Genomic DNA, 20,207 nt, shown 5'->3' on the forward strand with positions numbered 1-20,207 from the left:
TGAGGTGCATGAATGTAAAATGAGGTTAAATTAAAAGTCACATTTGTGTATTATGCCTTCTTATTTTCAGTCAACTTACTAATTATGGATTACCATCTAAATAATTATTTTTTTCAAATCAAGTTATTGTTTCAGTTTGACTTAGTTAATATGAATAATTTGGCAGAAAGTTGAATTAATGACCATAATAAATTACATATGGTCTAATCAAGATTATATACAACTATAATAATTAATTATATGCTAATTTAACTGCATAATATATGTTCACTTTGCTAAATGTGATAGTCACCTGAAAAAACATGGATCTGAAATTCATTTCTACTTTTCTCTGCTTTGTCCTGCTTCATTCATCAAAAACATTTGGTGAAAATTTCATTAATCAAAGTGATTTAGAAACTTATATAGTACATCTTGAATCTCCTGATCAACTTTTCTCAAACTCAAAAGATTTACTTCTCTGGCATCAATTATTTTTGCCTACAAATTCGAATCACTCATCGCGCATTCTACATTCTTATCGTCACGTGTTCAATGGTTTTGCTGCTATGTTGTCATCAGACGAAGTGAGAGAAATGGAAAAGAAGCGCGGTTTCTTGTCAGCACGTCCCCAAAGAATTTTTCAATTGCACACCACACACACTCCAAGTTTCCTTGGCCTGCACCAGAATGTTGGTTTGTGGAATGCATCAAATTCAGGTAAAGGTGTGATTCTTGGTTTATTTGATACTGGAATTGATCCTCAACATCCTTCATTTAATGATAATAGAATGCCTAAACCACCACTTAAATGGAAAGGCAAATGTGAGTTAAATGTTACAACTTACTGCAACAAAAAGCTCATTGGAGCAAGAAATTATGTGTACCCGGATAGGTTTCCTTTGGACATAGATGGACATGGGACGCATACTTCAAGCACAGCCGCGGGGAACTTTGTGGATGGTGCCAATTTTTTTGGTAATGCTAATGGCACGGCTGTTGGGATTGCGCCCCGAGCCCATTTGGCCATGTACCAAGTCTGTTATTCATATTTTTGTGTAGAATACAAGGTTTTAGCTGGTATTGATGATGCAATTGAAGACGGTGTGGATGTGATTTCCCTTTCACTTGGATTCGCACACTCTCAGTCTCCTTTATGTTATGATACTATAGCTATTGGCGCATATTGGGCGATGGAGAAGGGAATTTTTGTATGTTGCTCTGCAGGAAATAGTGGACGGGTAGTGGTACTGTGGAAAATGGGGCCCCGTGGATTCTCACTGTTGGTGCTAGCACAACAGATAGAAAGATAAAGGCGGTTGCAGTTTTGGGTAATGGAGCTGAGTATGAAGGCGAATCAGCTTTCCAACCAACGAATTTTTCGCGAAAATTATTACCACTTGTGAATGGTAAGTACTGTGATTTGTTGCATCCAATCGATGTCAAGGGTAAAATAGTGTTGTGTGATACAAACCATGAGTCGTATAGAGAACAAATAGCAAAAACAGTGAAAAGTGCTGGTGGTGCTGGCGCAATTCTCATGAATAATAAGGAAGGTGGCTCTACAACATTGGCAGTATATGATGTCTTTTCCATGACACAGGTTACTTACAAGGATGGACAAGAGATCATAAACTATATGAAATCAACACCAACACCAGTTGCAACAATATCATACAGGGGAACAGAGATTGGAGACAAGCACGCGCCAACGGTTGCTTATTTTTCCTCCAGGGGACCATGTCTGCAGAGTAAGGGTATACTAAAGCCGGACATGCAGCTTGGCCAATCTCTATAGGAGGTGAGACAACATCATTGACATTTAACATCCTTTCTGGAACGTCGATGTCTTGCCCTCACCTTGCAGGAGTTGCAGCATTGTTAAAGAATGCACTTCCAGATTGGTCTCCAGCTGCAATTAAATCTGCAATCATGACCACAGCTGATCTCGTTAACCTTGGAAATGAACCGATTCAGGACGAGACACTAGAACCTGCCGATATACTTGCAGTCGGAGCAGGGCATGTGAATCCATCAAAAGCAAATGATCCAGGACTCATTTATGACATCCACCCCGAAGATTAAATCCCGTACTTATGTGGCTTGAACTGTACTGAAGATCAAATCAGTATGATTGTGAAAAAGAAGGTACATTGTACAACAAGCATATCTCAATCAGAGTTGAACTACCCATCATTTTCAATTCCTAAGAAAACAAGTGCTCAAACTTATACAAGGACTGTGACTAACGTCGGAGAAGCAATTTCAACTTACACAGTTAAAGTATCTGGGCTCAAAGATGTGGAAGTGACTGTTAATCCTAAAATCTTGAAATTTACTGAGTTGAATCAGAAGGCGTCGTATAAAGTAACAGTTAAGTCATTAGATCTTACAGGTCATTCCCAAGGGTTCATAATTTGGTCTTCTGATAGGTATTCTGTTAGAAGTCCAATATATCTATTTACCGTATCATTAATTGATTTTATTTGTTATATGAAAGACTGGATTAGCAATTTAGCAGCAAGATATGCGGCACGTAAATTATCACAGTAGACAATTGTCTGCTTTTGGCAAAGAGATAGAAATCTCACAAAGTAAGTTCTGAATCCATTGAATTTCAGCAATAGCATAGGCAACCAAATGGGATTTCGCTTCAGTTGATGATCTAGATACACTCCTTTGTTTCTTTAAGGTCCAGGAGACCAGATTTTTACCAAGATAGATAAGAAATGCACTGGTGGAAGAGCGATCATCCTTATTTCATATCTGAGAATGCAAGAAGAGACCATAGTTCACCGTTCCAACTAAGTAGCGAACCACACGTTTGTCTGCAGACCAATGATTTTCAGTCGGACGATGGGAAAATCATGCTAGCTTGTTTACCACAAAGTCTATATCCCCATACTCATCCTTGACCAAAAAAAAAGAAATACTCTTCACAACTTACAAGCTGTGATATTATTGAGTTTCGGGTCAAGCCCACGCCACATTTCCCGAAAGGTCTCACAACATTAAGAGTTTCAACACCTTATATATAGGCTCCCTATCTGTTCAGCTATTAATGTGAAATTTTGTTCGCGCACCCAACAATTAAGATATCCATAAAAAAGATTAAGGAACTGTAAATTCAAGCAAAAAAAAATCTATACTATTACTGATTTTGCGAGAATACAACTCCAATTTCACAATAGAAATATGCATTCAAATATTATAATCACTAAACTCGAAGTTATAACAAGAAAACGGAGCTAACAAAGAGAAATATTGTAGAAGATAACTACAAGGGAGATGATAAACATAGACTCAAAGAAAGGGGATGAGAGGACTAAACATTTTTCTCATCCGTCATCCTTTTAGCTAGTTGCTAATTGGGCATGAGTCCGAAATAAGCCTTTGCAAAGGCCTTCCAATTTTGTTGCTTCTTCTCGGCCCAATAACTAGTTGTGTGACATCCGAATAGGTATTGACATTTGTCCAAGTCTGGTTTATAAGATTTTCCTTCCTAGTTATACTGATTAGACTATTCTTATTTTCAGTCAACTTAATAATTATGGATTACCATCAGAATAATTATTTTTTTCAAATCAAGTCTTTGTTTCAGTTTGAATAAGTTAATATGGATAATTTGGCACAAAGTTGAATAACTGACATTAGTAAATTATATACATCTATTATTAATTATGTGCTAATTGAACTGCATTATATATGATTATCTTGCTAAATGTGATAAGCCACCTAAAAAAACATGGATCTAAAATTCATTTCTACTTTTCTCTGCTTTGTCCTGCTTCATTCATCAAAAACATTAGGTGATAATTTCACTAATCAAAGTGATTTAGAAACCTATATAGTACATCTTGAATTTAATTCATCTCAAGTTCTCTCTAGTTCAAAGGATTTACATCTCTGGCATCAATCATTTTTGCCAATAAATTCGAATCACTCATCGCGCATTTTGTACTCCTATCGTCATGTGTTCAATGGTTTTGCTGCTATGTTGTCATCAGACGAAGTGAAAGAAATGGAAAAGAAGCCAGGTTTTGTGTCAGCGCGTCCCCAACAAATATATCAGATGCACACCACACACGCACCAAGTTTCCTTGGCTTGCACCAGAATGTTGGTTTGTGGAATGCATCAAATTCAGGTAAAGGTGTGATTATTGGTATATTAGATTGTGGAATCGATCCTCAACATCCTTCATTTAATGATAATGGAATGCCTAAACCACCACTTAAATGGAAAGGCAAATGTGAGTTCAATGTTACAACTTATTGTAACAAGAAGCTTATTGGAGCAAGAAATTTTGTGCAATCGGATATGTTCCCTACAGATAATTATGGACACGGTACACATACTTCAAGCACAGCCGCGGGAAACTTTGTGGATGGTGCCAATTTTTATGGTAATGCTAATGGCACGGCTGTTGGCATTGCACCCCGAGCCCATGTAGCCATGTATAAAGTTTGTGATGCATTTTATTGTCTAGAATACAAGATTTTAGCTGGTCTTGATGCTGCAATTGAAGACGGTGTGGATGTGATTTCTATTTCAATTGGATTCGGACACTTCCGGTCTCCTTTATATGATGATAATATAGCTATTGGCACGTATAGCGCAATGGAGAAGGGGATTTTTGTAAGTTGCAGTGCAGGAAATGGTGGACAACGTAGTGGTACTGTGGAAAACGGGGCCCCCTGGATTCTCACAGTTGGTGCTAGCACAACAGATAGAAAGATAAGTGCAGTTGCAGTTTTGGGTAACGGAGCTGAGTATGAAGGCGAATCAGGTTTCCAACCAACGAATTTTTCGCAAAAATTGTTACCACTTGTGAATGGTACGAATTGTGAATTGTTCAACACAAGCGATGTCAAGGGTAAAATAGTGTTGTGTGATTCAAGCAGTGTCTTGTCTAGAAAAGACATAGCACGTATAGTGAAAAAAACCGGTGGTGCTGGCATGATTCTCATGAATGAAAAGTATGCTGGTTCTACAACATTCTCAGAACATGATGCCGTTCCCACGACACAGATTAGTTACAACGACGGACAAGAGATCACAAACTATATGAAATCAACATCAACACCAGTTGCAACAATAACATTCAAGGGAACGAAGATTGGAGACAAGCACGCCCCAACGGTTGCTTACTTTTCTTCTAGGGGACCATGTATGCAGAGTCAGGGCATACTAAAGCCGGATATTATTGGCCCTGGAGTGAATATCCTTGCAGCATGGCCAATCTCTATAGGAGGTGAGACAACATCATTGACATTTAACATCCTTTCTGGAACGTCGATGTCTTGCCCTCTCCTTGCAGGAGTTGCAGCATTGTTAAAGAGCGCACATCCAGATTGGTCTCCAGCTGCAATTAAATCCGCAATCATGACCACAGCTGATATCATCAACCTTGGAAACGATCCAATTCAGGACGAGACTCTTGAACCTGCTGATCTACTTACAATCGGATCAGGGCACGTAAATCCCTCAAGAGCAAATGATCCAGGACTCATTTATGACATCCAGCCTGAAGATTACATCCCATACTTATGTGGCTTGAACTATACCAATGATCAAGTCAGTGCCATTGTAAGAAAGAAGGTACATTGTACGTCAAGTATACCTCAATCAGAGTTGAACTATCCGTCATTTTCTATTCCTACGGAATCAAGTCCTCAAACTTATACAAGGACTGTGACTAACATCGGAGAAGCAAGTTCATCTTACATTGTTAAAGTATTTGGGCTCAAAGGCATCGAGGTGACTGTTCAACCTAAAATCTTGAAATTTACCGCGTTGAATCAGAAGATGTCGTATAATTTAACAGTTAAGTCATTAGATGTTACAGGACATTCCCAAGGATACATAATTTGGTCTTCTGATAGGCATTCTGTTAGAAGTCCAATAAAAGTATTTCCTCAAAACAGTGTGATTTAATTAATAGAATTTCTTTTTAATAAGAGATGAATGGAGTATTATTCAGACAATTTTTCAATTTCCATGATTGAAGTGTTTTTATATATATATTTGTATGTGTAAAAATAATTATTACTATAGCATCTAATAATATGAATATATCTATATGACTTATCCTTAATAATCTTTCATTACGCTCCATATTAGTAAATACACAAATATTAGCTACTTAAAGAAACTATATTAGTAAGGAAAGATAAAAGTAAATAAATATTATAAAAGTACATTTAAAAACGAATCTAAATGTCATAAATTATTAATTTTAACACTACTAAAAATAGACTTATAACATTCATAATTTCATAGAAGAACAGATAAGAATAAATACAACATTCTGTCCTTCTTAAGACTTTTATTATAACAATATATATAGTAAAAAGAAATTCACAAGTAGTAGAGTTATTTTTTCTCCCGTAAAAAAAACAATCTAAAAGGGTAAAGATAAAATTTATGATACAAAATATCATTCTAATTAGGATCAACAAATATTAATATTTCAAAACAAAAAAAAATGAGTACCTGAAAATTGCATAATGATTCATATCAACACGAGGCAAGTGGTAAAGAAAAAATATTTTTTCATGATACATATATAGCTAAAGATTCATTGGATAAGATGAAAAGGTGAAGAGTTGTTTAAGTTAATTTTCAGAAGTTAAGTGATCTTAGATATGGAATAGAGGAAAGGTGATTGTTTTTACTAATAATTCAATACATTTAATTATACTAACTAAAGAGAGAGGATAACAAATTTAATAATTTAACCACATTAATTATAGAGAAAGAATAGATAATTTTTATTTTTTTAAAAAAGTAATTCCTAACAATTTCCTATGAAATAATTTCTAACAATTTTCTATAAAATATATTTGTATTTCAAAGTTTGACTTTACACCTTCTTATTTTTAGTATTTAGTATAATATAATATAATTATTACTTAGCATGTAAATAATTAGAATTTAAACCATTGTGTCTAGATGGATGTATTTAAATATGATTATTTAATATTAAATTAATTATATATTAAATATTTAATTTAATTTAGGGATAAATTAAGGGTAAAATAGTAATTCAACTTTTAAGTTAGTAGCTTCCCACTTATAATAATATATGATTTGTATATGTAAATCATATTTCATTATATATATATATATATATATATATATATATATATATATATATATATATATATATATATATATACACATATAATATATATAGGGAAAAGTGTCTGATATACCTCTCAACTTTGTCATTTGAAGCTGATATACCCTCGTTATAAAAGTGGCTCATATATGCCCTTACCGTTATACAAACGGCTCACATATAGCCCTGCCGTTACAAAATGCTCACATATACCCTTCATTTAACGGAAGTTAAAAAATTAGTTTTAAATTTATATTTATTACTTCTAATTTTTCTTACAAAAATTATTTAGGGGTATATATGATTCTTCTATCAAAGTTCAAGGTATATTTTAATTTTTTTCATACATAAATTATTTTTTGACTTCTTTTATTATAATTATTTGAATTTTCTTATTCTTATTTTATTTTTTTCTTTCATTCCTTAGTTTAAAGAATAAAAAATTAAACTATTCTTTTTGTGTGTATTGTAATTTAATTTCGTATTCGAAGAAAAAATTTGGTCATCTACAATAAGTTTTATAAGAATATTAGTGAAACATAAATAAATTTGATTATCAAAATAATAATTATAAATTAGTCATTGAAACAAAAAAAATCAAAAAAATATATTTGACGAGGATTAAATTTACTCATATGGGATTATATTTTTTAGAAAAAAATAATAAAAATTTAAATTAAAATTATTATCTTTTTTATTTCCGTTAGAGGAAAATGGTATATGTGAGCCATTTGTTTACAAATAGGGGTGGGTATATATGAGCCACTTTCATAACAAGGGGTATATCAGCTTTAAATGAAAAAGTTGAGAGGTATATCAGACCTTTTTCCCATATATACATACATATATATATATATATATATATATATATATATTCAAGCATCTATATACATGTACAAATATAACCTAACACACACACTATTCAAATATACATATGGAACATACCTAACTCACAACCCTTTTAATGAAGCTTTTCCAGTATGACGAATCCAGTTGTTATGGTGTTATAATCGCAATAAATTTCATTTTACGCAAAAAAAATATCTTAGCGTGAATAATGAGATTCATTATTATTTTTATCACCGCATTTAGCGCTCATGTATTCATTAATTAAAAGTGGATATACAAACACAAGTTTCTATAGCAACATAAACTATATCTATAGAGCGTAATAACATAAACTATAGCTATGAAGCATAATTTAGTTGAATAAGTTTGCCACTAATGAAATTTTTAATATTCTATTTTATTTTATTTTTATTTTCTAATTATATTTTATTCGACCCACATGTCAGCACTACCCATATGAACTACTCAAGCCCCACCAATCAACATGTTTATTCAGGCATGATTAAAAAACTATTTTCATAAATGGGCTCCAAATTTTTTAGCCCAGTCCTATTTAATCACCTTACGGATCTAGTCAATATTGACGTAAATCACTATTTTTTTGTTCTTATTATCAGTCAACTTAATAACCACCATAATAATTATTTTCTCTATTCAAGTCAATGTTTCTGTTAGATTAAGTTAGTATGGATAATTTTACAGAAAGCTGAATTCCTGACCATAATAAATTAAATATGATAAAGTCATGATTATGTTTAATGAACTTCATATTATATATATGCACATCTTCCTGAATGAGATAATCACCTAAACAAAATATGGATCTGAAATTCATCTCTACCATTCTCTGCTTTGTCCTGCTTCATTCATCAAAAACATTTGGTGATCATTTCACTAATCAAAGTGATTTAGAAACTTATATAGTATATCTTGAATCTCCTGATCAACTTTTCTCAAATTCAAAAGATTTACTTCTCTGGCATCAATCATTTTTGCCAACAAATTCGAATCACTCATCGCGCATTTTGTATTCTTATCGTCATGTGTTCAATGGTTTTGCTGCTATGTTGTCATCGGACGAAGTGAAAGAAATGGAAAAGAAGCCCGGTTTCTTGTCAGCACGTCCTGACCGATTATTTCAGTTGCACTCCACACACAGTCCAAGTTTTCTAGGCTTGCACCAGAATGTTGGTTTGTGGAATGCATCAAATTCAGGTAAAGGTGTGATTATCGGTATATTAGATAGTGGAATTGATCCTCAACATCCTTCATTTAATGATAATGGGATGCCTAATCCCCCACTTAAATGGAAAGGTAAATGTGAGTTTAATGTTACAAATTGTAATAAGAAGCTTATTGGAGCAAGAAATTTTGTGCAACCGGGTGAGTTTCCTATAGATGAATACGGCCACGGGACACATACTTCAAGCACAGCTGCGGGGAACTTTGTGGATGGTGCCAATTTTTATGGTAATGCTAATGGCACCGCTGTTGGCATTGCGCCCCGAGCCCATGTGGCCATGTACAAAGTCTGTGGGGGAATTTTGTGTAGAGTATGGATGATTTTAGTTGGTATTGATGTTGCAATTGAAGACGGTGTGGATATCATTGTCGTTCCATTCGGGTTAGGACATCCGCCTTTTTATGATGACGCTATAGCTATTAGCACGTATAGCGCAATGGAGAAAGGGATTTTTGTAAGTTGCTCTGCAGGAAATAAAGGACCAGATAGTGGTACTGTGATGAACGGGGCCCCGTGGATTCTCACAGTTGGTGCTAGCACAACAGATAGAAAGATAAGTGCGGTTGCAGTTTTGGGTAATGGATCTGAGTATGAAGGTGAATCAGCCTTCCAACCAACAAATTTTTCTCGAAAATTGTTACCACTTGTGAACGGTGAGGATTGTGAATCGTTGAATAGAAGCAACGTCAAGGGTAAAATAGTGTTGTGTTATATAAGCGTTCACCCGTCTAGATATTCCAAAGGAGCAAGAGTGAAAAATGCCGGTGGTGCTGGCATGATTCTCATAAACAAAAAGAATCGTGGCTCTACAACATTCTCAGATTATTATGTTGTTCCCACGGCACAGGTTGGTTACAACGATGGACAAGAGATCATAAACTATGTGAAATCAACATCAACACCCGTTGGAACGATATCATTCAGGGGAACAACATTTGGTGACAAGCATGCGCCAACAGTTACTTACTATTCTTCTAGGGGACCATTTATGCCGAGTCAGGGCATACTAAAGCCGGACATTATTGGCCCTGGATTGAATATCCTTGCAGCGTGGTCAATCCCTAAAGAAGGCCAGATATTTCACATCCTTTCTGGAACGTCCATTTCTTGCCCTCTCCTTGCAGGAGTTGCAGCATTGTTAAAGAGCGCACATCCAGATTGGTCCCCGGCTGCAATCAAATCCGCAATCATGACCACAGCTGATATCATCAACCTTCGAAATGATCCAATTCAAGACGAGACACTTGAACCTGCTGATCTACTTACAATAGGATCAGGGCACGTGAATCCATCAAGAGCAAATGATCCAGGACTCGTTTATGACATCCAGCCTGAAGATTACTTCCCATACTTATGTGGCTTGAACTATACAGATGATCAAATCAGTCTCATTGTGAGTAAGAAGGTACATTGTACAACAAGCATACCTCAATCAGAGTTGAACTATCCGTCATTTTCTATTCCTACGAAATCAAGTCCTCAAACTTATACAAGGACTGTGACTAATGTTGGAGAAGCAAGTTCATCTTACACAGTTAAAGTATTTGGGCTCAAAGGCGTCGAGGTGACTGTTCAACCTAAAATCTTGAAATTTACAGCGTTGAATCAGAAAGCGTCATATAATGTAACAGTTAAGTCATTAGATGTTACAGGTCATTCCCAAGGATACATAATTTGGTCTTCTGATAGGCATTCTGTAAGAAGTCCAATAAAAGTATTTCCCCATATCAGTGTGATGTAATTGATTGGATTTGTTATATGAAAAAAATTGTCATTATAAATGGAAAAGAAATTTTGGAGAATTAACAAGTAATTATAGAATTGTCATTTTTATTCTCTCTTTAGCTACCTGTGAATCGGCATTCATCACAAGAATACTAGTGAATGATATAATTTAGAAGAAAAGATGAACCTCACGCGATCTCCACTAATTCAGATTAACATTTCGTAAGGCTAATTAAAAGAAAAGTGCTCTCTAACATAATTTTTTACTATACATATGGGTTGAGATTTGAATTTGAGGCCTCGTCATCTTTATTCTTATACGACAAGTATGAAGTTATAATTTTGTTAATACTTCTTAACCGCTACCCATTAATTAGCATTCGTCTAAAGGATATTATTGCGTGAATGATAATTTAGAAGAAATGTTAAACCTCAATGTGACTGGACTCGATTAATCTAGATTTCCATTGCTTAAGGCTATTTTAAAAAAAAAAACTTTGTACATAACTTTTTTTTACACATGGCTTATATGTGGGGCCTCATTATCTTTTTATTCTTACATACCAAAAGTATGAAGTTATAATTTTGTTAAACTTCTCAAAGGTCATTCTCAACTAGATTCGATTAATCAAGATTTACATTGCGTAAAGCTCGTTAAAGAAAAATACTCCCTAACATAATTATTTTTATACACATGGTTTGTATTTGAGGTTTCATCATCTTTATTATTTTACAATAAAGTATCAAGTTATAACTTCGTTACTACTTCTGAAAGGTTATTCTCAAATTATAAGATGCAAATAACTATTGATTTCTAGATGTTTATAGTTTGGGTAAGAAAAAGAGTAATTTCAAATGAAGCGTAGATTATATACAAGTAAAGAATTTACTAAAAGTATAATTAAAAATATATAATACAAATGAGTGATTTCATATATCAAAAATAAAAATTAAATGTTGAGAGTGGGATTTGAACCCACGCCCTTTCGGACCAGAACCTTAATCTGGCGCCTTAGACCAACTCGGCCATCTCAACCTTTGGCTTAATAAATTCCATATAATTTATATAAATGTAAATTTTAAAATAATCAAAGTTAAGGTAACATGAAGAAGTAAAGAAAATTGGAAAGAGAGAAAACAAAAGAAAGAAGAAGATTAAAAGGCTTGGAACCTCATAATAGGTCCCTACCCTGTACAAATCGAATATAGATATTGAATATCGGAAAAAAATATATGCATTTTTCAACTTTCTTAAAACTTAGTCAGGCATGTTAAGAAGTTTAGCTAAGTTGATAGGTTAATCAAACAAACTTATAAATATACTTTAATGTATTTACGTATTTAATAAACATAATAATTTATATATTACATAATTATAAATTAAAATCATTATAACACAAGGCAACCATAGAACTCTTGATTTTTAGTACACGGGAGGAGGAGATGGGACAAGAAAAGAAATTGCATATTTTCATCGAAAAATATATTTTGGAAATAAATGAGTTTTTTTAGTTTGTATTATTTTGTGTTTGATAATCAAACAAAATAGATTATTCTAAAATATTTATATATAATTTAGATAAATACCATAAAATATGAAGGCGTAGATAGAAGTGAAGGAAAGGATGGATATTACGAAAGTTATAGTAAAAATAAGGTGTGTCAGAGACTAAAAATGATAACCTTATAAGATTTCTTTTTTTAAAAAAAAAAACATTAGAAAAGTTATTTTTTTATTAATTGTTAGTTAATTATGAGAAACATTTATAAGGAGTAAAATATAAGTACAATACTAATCGGGTATTTTATGGCCTTAAATCAAATAAATGGAATATGTAATCGTTTGATTATTGATTAAAGACTAAAGTTATACAAATATTTAATAACAAATTTCAATTAATTTTTTATTTGAAATTATAATCTTTCATTCAAAATTTGATATAAACAAACTCCAATCAATTTTAGCTATAGATTTACTTTAACTTTTTCATCCTTTAATATTGACAAAAAAAAATTATTTAATATTTTGTGTTTGATTTTCAAATTGAATCTTTAACTAAATTCAAATTGGACACAACAAAATTCATTCTAGAAGTGATGCCCCAACATTCAATATATTTAATTTAGGATGAAAGAGTCTCACTACTTATTGCACCACAACTAATATTGATTTCACCAATTCATTTTTAATACCTTATATATATGAAAGTAGAATTATATTGTTCAAAAAATCGAACCAAAATCAACAATCCAAATTGAAAATAATAATAATTTATTTATTGATATAATTTGTTATTGGTTTCACGATTTTGGTAACTGCTTTATTTTTTTAATTATCAAATTATTGGTTCTTAATAGTCAGAGGTTTTTATTTAACGGATTAACCTATACTAGAATAGTAAATAAAATAACATTTATACCATTTGATATTAAAAAAAGGGAAAATTACGCGGATAAGCAAACTTATATTATTTAAATACTCATCATAGCTATAGTTTGCTATAATTACCACTCGCGATTAACATCATACATTAATTACATGGGCTGACTTCGAATTTGTATAAATAGTCACATTTGTATTTGTATAATTTGCCAGGATATACAAATAAATATGTATAATATACAATTTTTTAGCCTATATACATATACAATTCACCTCTCTCCCACTTTTTGCCCTCTCTCGCTCGCCTCTCTCCTCCCTCTCTCAATCTCACTCGTCTCTCTCCTCCCTCTCTCAATCTCGCTCGCCTCTCTCCTTCCTCTCCCAATCTCGCTTGTCATTTATACAAATGTATATGTATAATATACAGTTATATACAATTATATACATATAGAATTCACCTCTCTCCCACTCTCTGCCCTCTCTCGCTTGCCTCTGTCCTCTCTCTCACAGTCTCGCTCGACTCTCTCCTACCTCTCCCTATCTCTCTTTCTATATGTACAATTACATATGTACAATATACAATTATCTAACCAATATACATTTACAATTCACTTTTCCCCCACTCTTTCCCCCCTCTCTCTCGCCTCTCACCTATCTCTCCCAGTCTCGCTCGCCTCTCTCCTCCAAATAATATGTAGCTACAAATTATTGACTTTATCAAATTTATATTTTTATTTCTGATTATCTCAAACTTTCAATTATTCCATAATATGATCATATTTGTTTTTGAATAAGAATATAAAAACTCATTTACATCATTCATCTTTATTTCTAATTAATTTTCAATTTTTTCTATCAAATCATAACATTTAAATTAATAACTAAACAGATAATTAATCAATAAATTAAATTTTTAATTATTTTATAATAATTTAATAAGATAACAAACATAAAACCGAACCAATTAATACACGATCTAAGAGATCCATCGGAACCCATCCAACGGTGGTAATTGTACAACCTTTCTCTACAAATTCGTGGCGTATCTTCTCACTACTCTCACAAACAACCAACACCTTCGAACGCATATCTCAAACTCATACATTACTCATGGCAACTATCAAATCCATCAAGGCTCGTCAGATCTTCGATAGCCGTGGTAATCCAACGGTTGAGGTTTGTTCTTCTTCAGATCTCCTTCGATTTCAGCATTTTGCGATGTTCTTTGTATCACATTGTTCGTTTTTCGATCCGATTCTGATGGTTTTTTTGATAGTTTACTTTTTGTTTGCTGTGTACATGTTTTAGGTTGATGTTTATCTGTCAAATGGCCTCTGGGAGAGAGCTGCAGTTCCTAGCGGCGCATCTACAGGTGAAAAACTGTTTATATTCGTAATATTGGTTGATTTTTATTTATTTATTTTGCCTTAAAACTGAATGTATTGGTTTGGTAGAGTTTGTACAGACATGCAAAGCCAATGATTAAATTATGTGCTTAAAAGTGATGATTTGTTTGATGTTTGTCTCATTTTTTGGTTGGATTAGGCTTGGTGTGAGTATGGTAGCACAGTGTCTGTCGTAGTATTAGTTTGTATACTTGTAGTTTCTTGTTTTTGATATTTGTTACAATCTGTTGTCTATTGCATTTCAGTTTACAGTGTTATTTCGTTGTTGTTGTTGTTGTTGTTCTTTTGTGTGTAGGCTCTGTACTGCTTCCCTTATTAATTGACATGTTTTATTTCCTTTTTCATAACTATTTTGATTTACTGCACTACACTCTATGTCTATCCTACCTAGAATCCCACTTTTGAGATTATACTAGGTATGTTGTTGTTTGCTTTGTTGATTTCATCCTTTGCCTGTTATGAGTTTCTGTTTGGCTGTTTAAGTAAGAACAGTGGCCAACCTTTGGTCTCTTTGTGGAATCTTTAATATCGATGTTTTCCAAGGGATCTCTTGAAATTTGAACCACTTGTATCTAGAAGGATATTGCATTACAATGCACTGGTTTTGATCAGCTTGATCCTATTACCGGTTGTAGCACCTTTTAGATGGTGAAGAGATATATTATTAGATGTTGTTAAGTGCCACTGATCCAAGAATAATGTCGTTCAGTTTGGATGAAATGCTATATGTGTGTTTTATTTCTTGACATTGTTGATTGGTAGTTCCTTCTCTGACTATCCTGAATTAAATGTCTTCATTCATTTGATAGGAATATATGAAGCCCTTGAATTGAGAGATGGAGGGTCTGAGTACCTTGGGAAAGGTGTTTCAAAGGTTGGTATTGCATCTCAAAACACGTACTAATTGGTTGATTACGCCGTTCACTGCTAACTGCTTGTTTACCTTTTTGCACCCATGTAGGCTGTAAACAATGTCAACTCAATCATTGGCCCTGCTCTTATTGGCAAGGTATGCCTCCTCTTGTAATTTCTTTTACCTTTGAAAAAGATACTTCTTGCAAAAAATGTTCTGATGGTTGTTTGCCTTGTGTGAAGGAATACCATAATGCTTCCTGTTATTGTAATGGGCAATGATAGTTGTTTTTATGCATGATATGTGAGGTGTGGTTTCTTGCTTTGCAGGACCCGACCGATCAGACTGGTCTCGATAACTACATGGTTCATCAACTAGATGGAACTCAAAATGAGTGGGGTTGGTGCAAGCAAAAGGTATACAAGCAGAAGCTTAACATTAGGTCACATGTAACTATCAGAAGTGTACAAATTACCAATTTACCTGGGTTGGCCTTTTTTGACAGCTTGGTGCAAATGCCATCCTTGCTGTGTCACTTGCAGTCTGTAAAGCTGGTGCTGCTGTCAAGAAGATTCCACTTTATAAGGTACATACATCACATAGAAAAAATTTATGGAGTTCAATGTTCACTCTTTCCAGTAATCTACTCTTTAAATCTTCTGTTGCCAATTAAGCCGAGTCCAAATGAAAGAGATTGACCCAATTCCTATATCCATTTTTCTTCAATCTTCAATGTGGGAACATTTTTATATTTTGAATTTATTGTTCAAATATGAGGATAACTTTCTAATGTTTAAATAGAAAACATCCAAGTCTACATTCTCTTATTTACTTATATCTGGATTGAAAAAGTTATCTATCTGATTGGGCGTTACAATTTGAGCTGCCTTTTCTTTGCAGCATATTGCCAATTTGGCAGGTAACAAAAAGTTGGTTTTGCCTGTTCCTGCTTTCAACGTCATCAATGGTGGGTCCCATGCTGGAAACAAACTTGCAATGCAGGCATGTATTTTCTCCTGTTAAAAGATGTAGTTAAATGATGCTTAGAAAATTACTAATTAGTTGTTATTTGCAGGAATTTATGATTCTTCCTGTTGGAGCTTCTAGTTTTAAGGAGGCCATGAAGATGGGCTGTGAAGTGTATCACCATTTGAAGGTTTCACACAGTTGTTCTAGCTTCTATTCCCTTAGTATTTATTTGTTTCAAAGTCAAAGCATAGAGGATAAGTTGTTCTTTTCTTTTCCTTTTTCTTTCTTTGAGGTCCATTAGGCTAGAAAATACTGTGCTCCCTATGCCATATTTTATGTGATGGTCTTTCCTTTCAGTTTCTCACAGAAAGACTGTTACCTTTCTATTTCAAGAAACTGTGTAATCTATCCATCTTCATTTCACCCTTACTGAAATAACTTTTGGATTCCATTTGATGGAAACATTCTACCTTTTCTCAGTTGAGAGAATAGTAAAAAATATGTACAACTTTCGTGACCTCTCACTTAATTGTTGGTGCTGACGACAATTTTGGTATTTTGCATATTCTTGCTTATGTGTCAGAAGCCTTTATTTCTTGAACTCCGTGCACATCCAAACTACGCTACATAAAATGGGACCAAGGGGGTATTAAATTTATTGATGTGACATCCCCTTTTTCTTTTACTTCTCTCGCTGATGGCAGTTTACTCTAATTCTAGGCTGTGATTAAGAAGAAATATGGCCAGGATGCAACAAATGTTGGTGATGAGGGTGGTTTCGCTCCTAATATCCAGGTAAAGTATAAATTTATGCTGTTGAATGGCATACTGTTGAATGGATACTCTTTTACATCATGTGACTATGGCTTTTGAAAATTCAGGAGAACAAGGAGGGTCTTGAATTGCTCAAGACTGCCATCGAAAAAGCAGGTTATACTGGAAAAGTAAGCTCTTGACTGCATTTAAATCAGACCTTTTTCCAACTGCTTTTAATAATGTAGAAGCTAAGACTATTTTCCTTTTAGGTTGTCATCGGAATGGATGTTGCAGCATCTGAATTCTATGGAAAGGACAAAACTTATGATTTGAACTTCAAAGAAGAGGTATATCCTTTCTGACTATGCCTAGTAGTGCATTCAAGTAGTATCTCCGTAAAGAATATTGAAGTGGATTTTCTCTTTTATCTTGATGGTTCTGAAGCCCACATAATAAAATTGGTAAACTGATAAATTAGGCCTTTTGGCCATCTCTTTTGGTGATCGATATTAATCAGTACTGACTAATAACCACTATCCTACCTACTTGGGAAATAGATATTCAAGTGAGCTGGAAATTATAGGACTCTTTATTGAGGTAGTTTCATGTCTGATTTATTATCTAATCCGATTTGCTTCAATTGTTTCATCTTTGCAGAACAACAATGGTTCCCAAAAGATCTCAGGTGACCAGCTCAAAGATTTGTACAAGTCATTTGTGTCTGAGTACCCTATTGTTTCGATAGAAGATCCATTTGACCAAGATGACTGGGAGACCTATGCTAAGCTCACTGCTGAAATTGGGCAGAAAGTACAAATTGTAGGAGATGACCTTCTCGTCACCAATCCTAAGGTAAAACTGAAGCGTTATACAACTAGTTGTCATTTTCTTGCTTAGAATTGCATGCTTAGATGTTCCATCATTAAAGGAAATGGGTAGAGCACCTGGTTCTTGTGTATACGAGTTACTTTCTCAATCTCTTGGAAATTATATAATTATTAGTTGTATCTGTGCACTGGTGCAGAGAGTGGCCAAGGCAATCAGTGAAAAGACTTGCAATGCCCTTCTTCTTAAGGTACTTATCATATTATCTAAGTCATTGCTATGTCCTCTTAATTTGGAGATCACTCTGTTGCAATATTTGCTTCTAATTTTGTGTGCAGGTTAACCAAATTGGCAGCGTGACTGAGAGTATCGAAGCTGTGAAAATGTCTAAGCAAGCTGGTTGGGGTGTAATGACTAGCCACCGCAGGTAAGGAGATTGTGATGCTCTGCAATAGGCTTGCAGAAAGAGGAAATTCAGTTATGCTTTGTTGTTTATGACACTTGTTAACGATCTTTGGGTATTTGGTGCAGTGGAGAGACGGAGGATACCTTCATTGCTGATCTTGCTGTTGGTTTGTCAACGGTAATTTTGTAAATGCACTTTTGTCTTATCTAATTTATAGTGTCAACTCGGAATAGTCTTTGGTATCAATTATGTATCTCGTGGATTCTTTTAGGGACAAATCAAGACCGGAGCTCCCTGCAGATCAGAACGTCTTGCAAAGTACAACCAGGTACTTACCCCAATAGTACAGTTTACTTTGATGGTATTACTATTCTCTGGCGCTTCTCTCTGTAGCCAGTTCTGATTTCTCGTTCATTCCATCAGCTCTTGAGAATTGAAGAGGAACTTGGTTCAGATGCTGTATATGCCGGAGCAAGCTTCCGCGCCCCTGTTGAACCGTACTAACTTGCACTCTCTTGGACTGACCAAATTCCCAGTGTGGAAATGGTCATTCTAGGACTTGCGATCGATTTTCGCGTTGAAACTTTTAACAGTTATTGTTCTGATGTTTTGAGCTTTGACAATTCTGAACTGAGAAATAATTCTCGTAGGCAGAGCGGATCTTATTTTTAAGTTCTGACTGCTGGTTTTGTAACCGGGACTGCCGTTAGTAGTAGTACTTCAAGATTTTGACTTTTTTGGTTTTGCATGTCATCAAAGATTTTTCCTTGCTATATTGTAGCACATTGTGGAATTTCATCCTCTGATGTATGAACAAAACTCTTCATAAATAGAAATAACAGATAGGCTTGCACTTTTTTGCATAAAAAAGAAATGTTATTTTCTATATCACCATACAAAATGTGATAGATATATTATGGACAAAATTGTCCATGTATTGGAATCACTCTCTGTCATGATTCATTTTTCATAAAATCGAAAGAATGAGTATATATTTTATTATCGTTTGAAGAAATTACAGTCTTTCACTAGTGGTGAAAATAAATGAGGTCAGAAAAGACGATTATTGACAATTATAGGGGTCCGTTTGTATTAAACTAAAATGGTTATAGCAATATCTCAGGCCGCAAGTGTCCCAAAATGATCCTTCAGATGGCTATTCATATGGATTGATTTTTCGCCATGTCTTCTGAGTCAAGCCTATTGCATAGTGGTTGTCTAGTTATTGTATAGTGAGTGGTTTATTAGAGCTCATTCGAAGGGTAGAGATTGTAGCGGTTACAGATTATTTTCGAGTTCTAAACAAAAATAATGTCATGTTTTTTTTCTTAAGAGCCCCAGTATATGCTCAATGCACAAAACATTCTAACATTTACGAAAGGCGACTAGATGTACACACAAATTTGGAGTGTTGTAAACCAAGTTTAAGTGTTTGTTTATAGTATGCCTATCAAATATCATTAATTTGGTATTAATATTACAGAAGTACAATATCAAATTTGAAATTTTATGTTTGGATAACTTTTAACTTATTTTTGTACTTTTTTATTTACTAAAGGTATAACAATAACATATCTAGTGAAATTCCGCAAATGAGATCTGGAGAGGTTAAAGTATACGCAGATCTTACCATCACCGTAAAAGATAAAAAAAATAAGTCAATCCAAACAAGCTCATAGAGAGGGAAGACAA

The 20,207-nt window shown here is 33.9% G+C and overlaps 3 protein-coding genes, 1 non-coding gene and 1 pseudogene across 4 annotated transcripts; 4 read left to right on the forward strand and 1 right to left on the reverse strand.

Moving 5' to 3' along the window:
- The first annotated feature begins 302 nt into the window (after window positions 1-302).
- Window positions 303-2,532, forward strand: LOC101259011 (subtilisin-like protease; annotated as a pseudogene).
- A 1,192-nt stretch (window positions 2,533-3,724) lies between these two features.
- Window positions 3,725-5,944, forward strand: LOC101259305 (subtilisin-like protease). The gene has a single exon (XM_004249777.5). The coding sequence runs from the start codon at window positions 3,725-3,727 to the stop codon at window positions 5,912-5,914; it is 2,190 nt and encodes a 729-aa protein (XP_004249825.3). The 3' UTR covers window positions 5,915-5,944.
- A 2,816-nt stretch (window positions 5,945-8,760) lies between these two features.
- LOC101260590 (subtilisin-like protease) lies at window positions 8,761-10,994 on the forward strand. Its single transcript, XM_004249568.4, has one exon. It carries the CDS (start codon window positions 8,768-8,770, stop codon window positions 10,931-10,933), a length of 2,166 nt encoding a protein of 721 aa, XP_004249616.1. The 5' UTR covers window positions 8,761-8,767; the 3' UTR covers window positions 10,934-10,994.
- Window positions 10,995-11,872: 878 nt separating this feature from the next.
- TRNAL-AAG (transfer RNA leucine (anticodon AAG)) lies at window positions 11,873-11,953 on the reverse strand. The gene has a single exon. It is a non-coding gene; the product is annotated as a tRNA-Leu (tRNA).
- Window positions 11,954-14,361: 2,408 nt separating this feature from the next.
- LOC101247482 (enolase) lies at window positions 14,362-19,308 on the forward strand. Its single transcript, NM_001345845.1, has 17 exons — window positions 14,362-14,476; window positions 14,609-14,672; window positions 15,516-15,580; window positions 15,668-15,715; window positions 15,889-15,975; window positions 16,065-16,145; window positions 16,460-16,561; window positions 16,635-16,715; window positions 17,249-17,323; window positions 17,410-17,472; window positions 17,554-17,631; window positions 17,942-18,136; window positions 18,309-18,359; window positions 18,448-18,536; window positions 18,641-18,692; window positions 18,787-18,843; window positions 18,939-19,308. The coding sequence occupies exons 1-17, from the start codon at window positions 14,411-14,413 to the stop codon at window positions 19,017-19,019; spliced, it is 1,335 nt and encodes a 444-aa protein (NP_001332774.1). The 5' UTR covers window positions 14,362-14,410; the 3' UTR covers window positions 19,020-19,308.
- Window positions 19,309-20,207: the final 899 nt, after the last annotated feature.

Source organism: Solanum lycopersicum, chromosome 10 (genome assembly GCF_036512215.1).
Source record: "Solanum lycopersicum chromosome 10, SLM_r2.1".
NCBI lineage: Eukaryota > Viridiplantae > Streptophyta > Magnoliopsida > Solanales > Solanaceae > Solanum > Solanum lycopersicum.